The sequence below is a fragment of the Pseudophryne corroboree genome, chromosome 3, assembly GCF_028390025.1.
Source record: "Pseudophryne corroboree isolate aPseCor3 chromosome 3, aPseCor3.hap2, whole genome shotgun sequence".
Lineage (NCBI taxonomy): Eukaryota > Metazoa > Chordata > Amphibia > Anura > Myobatrachidae > Pseudophryne > Pseudophryne corroboree.
In genome coordinates this window covers 749683990-749690708 of record NC_086446.1, presented here as the reverse complement: position 1 = coordinate 749690708, position 6719 = coordinate 749683990, and the positions used below count along the sequence as shown (strand labels likewise).

At 46.9% G+C, this 6719-nt stretch overlaps 1 protein-coding gene across 2 annotated transcripts in view; it reads left to right on the top strand.

Annotated features, from left to right (window-relative positions):
• The window catches only part of UBTD1 (ubiquitin domain containing 1), a 70208-nt gene extending 64211 nt beyond the window's left edge, over positions 1-5997 (top strand). For both annotated transcript variants that reach the window (XM_063962337.1, XM_063962336.1), the window contains exon 3: positions 4616-5997. In XM_063962337.1, the coding sequence (XP_063818407.1) occupies positions 4616-5001 (386 nt within the window). In that variant the 3' untranslated portion in view covers positions 5002-5997. The remainder of the gene's footprint in view (positions 1-4615) is intronic.
• The last annotated feature ends 722 nt before the right edge of the window (positions 5998-6719 follow it).

The window sequence follows — 6719 nt, the reverse complement described above, 5'->3', positions numbered from 1 at the left end:
TATTAACCGACAATGTCAACTCCTTACATAAAAGGCTGGATGACGTAACAGCTGTGGGACAGCCGGCTTCTCAGCCCGCGCCTGCCCAGGCGTCTCAAAGGCCATCAGGGGCTCAAAAAAACGCCCGTTACCTCAGATGGCAGACACAGATGTCGACACAGAGTCTGACTCCAGTGTCGACGAGTTTGAGACATATACACAATCCACTAGGAACATCCGTTGCATGATCTCGGCAATGAAAAATGTGTTACACATTTCTGACATGAACCCAAGTACCACATAAAAGGGGTTTTATGTTGGGGGAGAAAAAGCAGCCAGTGTTTTGTTCCCCCATCAGATGAGTGAATGAAGTGTGTAAAGAGCGTGGGTTCCCCCGATAAGAAACTGGTAATTTCTAAAAAGTTACTGCTGGCGTACCCTTTCCCGCCAGAGGATAGGTCACGTTGGGAGATATCCCCTAGGGTTGATAAGGCGCTCACACGTTTGTCAAAAAAGGTGGCACTGCCGTCTTGGGATACGGCCACTTTGAAGGAGCCTGCTGATAAAAAGCAGGAGGCTATCCTGAAGTCTGTATATACACACTCAGGTACTATACTGAGACCTGCAATTGCCTCAGCATAAATAGTGCTGCTGCAGCGTGGTCTGATACCCGGTCAGATAATATTAATACCCTAGACAGGGATATTATTTTGCTAACATAGAGCATATTAAAGACGTCGTTTTATATATGAAGGATGCACAGAGGGATATTTGCCGGCTGGCATCCAGAATTAATGCAATGTCCATTCTGCCAGGAGGGTATTAGAGACCCGGCAGTGGACAGGTGATGCTGCCTTTAAACGGCACATGGATATTCAGCCTTATAAGGGTGAGGAATTGTTTGGGGATGGTCTCTGGGACCTCGTATCCACAGCAACAGCTGGGAAGAAATTTTTTTACCTCCGGTTTCCTCACAGCCTAAGAAAGCACCGTATTTTCAGGTACAGTCCTTTCGGCTTCAGAAAAGCAAGCGGGTCAAAGGCGCTTCCTTTCTGCACAGAGACAAGGGAAGAAGGAAAAAGCTGCACCAGACAGCCAGTTCCCAGGATCAAAAATCTTCCCCTGCTTCCTCTGAGTCCACCGCATGACGCTGGGGCTCCACAGGTGGAGACAGGTGCGGTGGGGGCGCGTCTCGGGAACTTCAGGGACCAGTGGGCTTGCCCACAGGTGGATCCCTAGGTTCTGCAAGTAGTATCACAGGGATACAAGCTGGAGTTCGAGGCGACTCCCCCTCGCCGTTACCTCACATCAGCCTTGCCTGCTGCCCTCGGAGAAAGGGAGGTAGTACTGGCGGCAATTCACAAGCTGTACTTCCAGCAGGTGAAATCAAGGTACCCCTCCTTCAACAAGGCCGGGGTTACTATTCCAAAATGTTGTGGTACCGAAACCAGACGGTTCGGTGAGACCCATTCTAAAATTGAAATCCTTGAACACTTATATACGAAGGTTCAAGTTCAAAATGGAATCGCTCAGGGCGATTATTGCAAGCCTGGAGAATTTCATGGTATCACTGGACATCAAGGATGCTTACCTGCATGTCCCTATTTACCCTCCTCACCAGGAGTACCTCAAAATTGTGGTACAGGATTGTCATTACCAATTCCAGACATTGCCGTTGGTCTGTCCCCGGCACCGAGGGTATTTACCAAGGTAATGGCCGAAATAATTATCCCGTACTTGGACGATCTCCTTATAAAGGCGAGGTCCAGGGAGCAGTTGTTTGTCGGAGTAGCACTATCTCGGGAAGTGCTACAACAGCACGGCTGGATTCTGAACATTCCAAAGTCGCAGCTGGTTCCTACGACGCGTCTACTGTTCCTGGGTATGGTTCTGGACACAGAACAGGATAAAAAGGGTTTCTCCCGGAGGAGAAGTCCAAGGAGTTGTCGGTTCTAGACAGAGACCTCCTAATACAAATACAGGTGTCGGTGCATCAATGCACGCGAGCCCTGGGAAAGATGGTAGCTTTTTACGTAGAAATTCCATTCGCCAGGTCCCATGCAAGGATCTTCCAGTGGGATCTGTTGGACAAGTGGTCCGGGTCGCATCTTCAGATGCATCGGCGGATAACCCTGTCTCCAAGGGCCAGGGTGTCGCTGTTGTGGTGGCTGCAGAGTGCTCATCTTCTAGAGGGCCGCAGATTCGGCATACAGGACTGGGTCCTGGTGACCACGGATGCCAGCCTTCGAGGCTGGGGGGCAGTCACACAGGGAAGACATTTCCAAGGACTATGGACAAGTCAGGAGACTTCCCTACACAAAAATATTCTGGAACTAAGGGCCATTTACAATGCCCTAAGTCAGGCTAGACCCCTGCTTCAACACCGGCCGGTGCTGATCCAGTCAGACAACATCACGGCGGTCGCTCATGTAACCGACAGGGCGGCACAAGAAGCAGGATGGCGATGGCAGAAGCCACAAGGATTCTCCGATGGGCGGAAAATCATGTGTTAGCACTGTCAGCAGTGTTCATTCCCGGAGTGGACAACTGGGAAGCAGACTTTCTCAGCAGACACGACCTCCACCCGGGAGAGTGGGGACTTCATCCAGAAGTCTTCCAAATGATTGTACACCGTTGGGAAAGGCCACAGGTGGACATGATGGTGTCCCGCCTCAACAAAAAGCTAAAAAGATATTGCGCCAGGTCAAGGCGATAGCTGTGGATGCTCTGGTAACACCGTGGGTGTACCAGTCGGTGTATGTGTTCCCTTCTCTGCCTCTCATACCCAGGGTAATGAGAATAATAAGAAGGAGAGGAGTAAGAACTATACTCATTGTTCCGGATTGGCCAAGAAGAGCTTGGTACCCAGAACTCCAAGAAATGATCTGAGGACCCATGGCCTCTGCCGCTCAGACAGGACCTGCTGCAGCAGGGGCCCTGTCTGTTCCAAGACTTACCGCGGCTGCGTTTGACGGCATGGCGGTTGAACGCCGGATCCTGAAGGAAAAGGGCATTCCGGAGGAAGTTATCCCTACGCTAATTAAAGCTAGGAAAGAAGTGAACGCAAACCATTATCAACGCATATGGCGGAAATATGTTGCGTGCTGTGAGGCCAGGAAGGCCCCAACGGAGGAATTTCGGCTAGGTCGATTTCTGCTCTTCCTACAGTCAGGGGTGACTATGGGCCTAAAATTGGGTTCCATTAAGGTCCAGATTTCGTCTCTATCGATTTTCTTCCAAAATAGAACTGACTTCACTGCCTGAAGTTCAGACTTTTGTTAAGGGAGTGCTGCATAGCCAGCCCCTGTTTGTGCCTCCAGTGGCACTGTGGGATCTCAACGTGGTGTTGGATTTCCTGAAGTCGCATTGGGTTGAGCCACTTAAATCCGTGGAGCTAAAATACCTCACGTGGAAAGTGGTCATGCTGTTGGCCTTGGCGTCGGCCAGGCGTGTATCAGAATTAGCGGCTTTATCATGCAAAAGCCCTTATCTAATTTTTTTATGTGGATAGGGCGGAATTGAGGACTCGTTCCCAATTCCTTCCTAAGGTGGTATCAGTTTTTCATGTGAACCAACCTATTGTGGTGCCTGCGGCTACTTGGGACTTGGAGGATTCCAAGTTACTGGACGTAGTCAGGGCCCTGAAAAATATATGTTTCCAGGACGGCTGGAGTCAGGAAAACTGACTCGCTATTTATCCTGTATGCACCCAACAAGCTGGGTGCTCCTGCTTCTAAGCAGACTATTGCTCGCTGGATCTGTAGCACGATTCAACTTGCACATTCTGCGGCTGGACTGCCGCACCCTAAATCTGTAAAAGCCCATTCCATGAGGAAAGTGGGCGGCTGCCCGAGGGGTCTCGGCTTTACAAATTTGCCGAGCTGTTACTTGGTCGGGTTCAAACACTTTTGCAAGAGTCTACAAGTTTGATACCCTGGCTGAGGAGGACCTAGAGTTTGCTCATTCGGTGCTGCAGAGTCATCCGCACTCTCCCGCCCGTTTGGGAGCTTTGGTATAATCCCCATGGTCCTTACGGAGTCCCAGCATCCACTTAGGACGTCAGAGAAAATAAGATTTTACTCACCGGTAAATCTATTTCTCGTAGTCCGTAGTGGATGCTGGGCGCCCATCCCAAGTGCGGATTGTCTGCAATACTTGTATATAGTTATTGTCTAACTAAAGGGTTATTGTTGAGCCATCTGTTGAGAGGCTCAGTTATATTTCATACTGTTAACTGGGTATAGTATCACGAGTTATACGGTGTGATTGGTGTGGCTGGTATGAGTCTTACCCGGGATTCAAAATCCTTCCTTATTGTGTCAGCTCTTCCGGGCACAGTATCCTAACTGAGGTCTGGAGGAGGGTCATAGTGGGAGGAGCCAGTGCACACCAGGTAGTCCTAAAGCTTTCTTTAGTTGTGCCCAGTCTCCTGCGGAGCCGCTATTCCCCATGGTCCTTACGGAGTCCCAGCATCCACTACGGACTACGAGAAATAGATTTACCGGTGAGTAAAATCTTATTTTTGCATTGTTTGAATAATATAGTATTTTGTAAGATGTTCTTTAAACCTTTTTTCCTTTTGATGACATACATGTGTGAATGGGAATTTTAACTGCAAACAAATTGGTCATTTCAGGTTCTCTAACTGAATGTTATGATGAACTTGGAACACGGTACCAGCTCCCGGTTTATTGCCTGGCACCACCGGTCAACCTGATCATGGAGAGAAGTGATGATGATGGAGCCGATGCCCCTGACCCAGACCCCAACACCAGGCGGGAATTCCAGCTCAAGGTCCGCCTATCCACCGGGAAGGACGTTAAACTCAACGCGAGCATGTCGGACAATATTGGCCAAATGAAGAAGCAGCTCTATTCCGTGGAGGGTATTGAACCTTGTTGGCAGCGATGGTTCTTCTCTGGAAAACTTCTCACAGATAGGATGAAATTGCAGGAGACAAAGATTCAGAAGGACTTTGTGATACAAGTTATTGTTAACCAACCGATAGAGACACAGAACTGAATGAACACAAAAAGCTCCACAAAATATGAATGTCCAGAGGTGACTGGGAGGGGATGCTGTGGCCATCTTAATGATCTGCTTGAGACATGATGAGAATAAGCTGGAGAGACTACCCCTGAGATACAAAAATGCTGCACTATTTCTGTGGTCTTGGTTGCACACAATATTCACCTCTGACAGGATAGTGTCTTATGTCTGTGTTGATTGGCCTGAATTCCTAACTAGCATAGGACAGTGTGTGGGGGACAGTAGTGCAGTGTGAGATCACGTATCTCCTCAGTGTATCCGCAATACTGCACCAAGGAAATGATCGGTAAACCTGGTTTGATTTTATTTTTTCCCTTTTTTTTTTTTTTGGTCTTCTTTAGTGGATCTGCTGGAAAAACAAAAATTTTCCCCTTTTATATTTGTGGTTACCATGCGCCACTTTTTTTTTTTTTTTTTAAATAGAGTTTTTATTTTAACGGTCAGGCAGCAGCACTAAGATGGTATGGAAAACTTTTCCAGTCTTTGTGACGGCCTAAACCGTAGCACACCACTCCACCAACACAAAAGTGTAACACTGGTTTACAAAGAGCACAGCTTGAGTTACATACAGAGCATTAGAGACTATTAAACATCAAGCGGGGGATTCGCCTTTGCCTGGCCGAAACAGCGCAGCACCCACTGCACTTTGCGGCAGCTGAATCGGGCATACAGCCGGTGAGGGGGGGGGGGGGGCAAGGATAGGTGCCGTTGGCGGTGTTTAAACTGCAATTCGCACCCTTTGGCCGGAGTTGAATTTCCCCTAATTATCTTTTTTTTTTTTTTCCCCTCCATTCGCATATGGGACACTGAAACAACATATCGCACGGTCATATGGACTTGTGTTTCCCATCATCTTGCGTCGGCTACGTAAAAGATCCATGCGGTTCATTCCCATTTTACAATGGTTTATTTTCATGAAACATTTCCTTACTTGTGCCTAATTAATTAAAAGCTGTTATTTAAATGTAAGATTGTTTCAACGATTTCTACCTTAACCTCAAACTGTTGCCTCAAGAACAAAACAAATAAATCTATATATTTGGATCGGGGCTAAAGCAAATATGGCTAATGTTGACTTTATCCAAATCTAGACCTGATTTACTGAAGTTTCTAAGAATTGAAAAGAGGTGTTGTTGCCTGTAGCAACAAATCATATTCTAGCTACCATTTCTCTATTGTAATCTAGAAAATGATAGGCAGAAACTGGTTGGTTGCTATGGGCAAATGCACAGTAACTGGTTGGTTGCTATGGGAAAATGCACCACTTGTCTGTTTATTTTTTTAGAAGTTTTATTTACCCCATGGCCGCAGTACTCTGATACGCAACTTAAACCTGAATATTGCAGACCTTCTACGGTTACTGCTAACTAGTTTTGGCTTTCATCTGGCAATATAACCCAGTTTCAATGTATAGAATATTTTAACAGCAATAAAATCTGAAATGCATTGATGCAGTACATTGAATGGGATTGTGTACCAATGTTTTTATGCTGACAAACAAAGAGGGGTTTAATGTATCTGTCGCTCCTAGATGTGGCATCTCATTACTGTAATGTTTGGACTAATACTGGTTTCAGTAAAGAAGCGTTTCTATCTCCTATACAAGCAACTACCTGGCCCGTCTCTCTGCAAGATGCTCATTTGTCAAACTGTTGTTTGGCAATGTCGCTAATATACTACCTATTTATTGA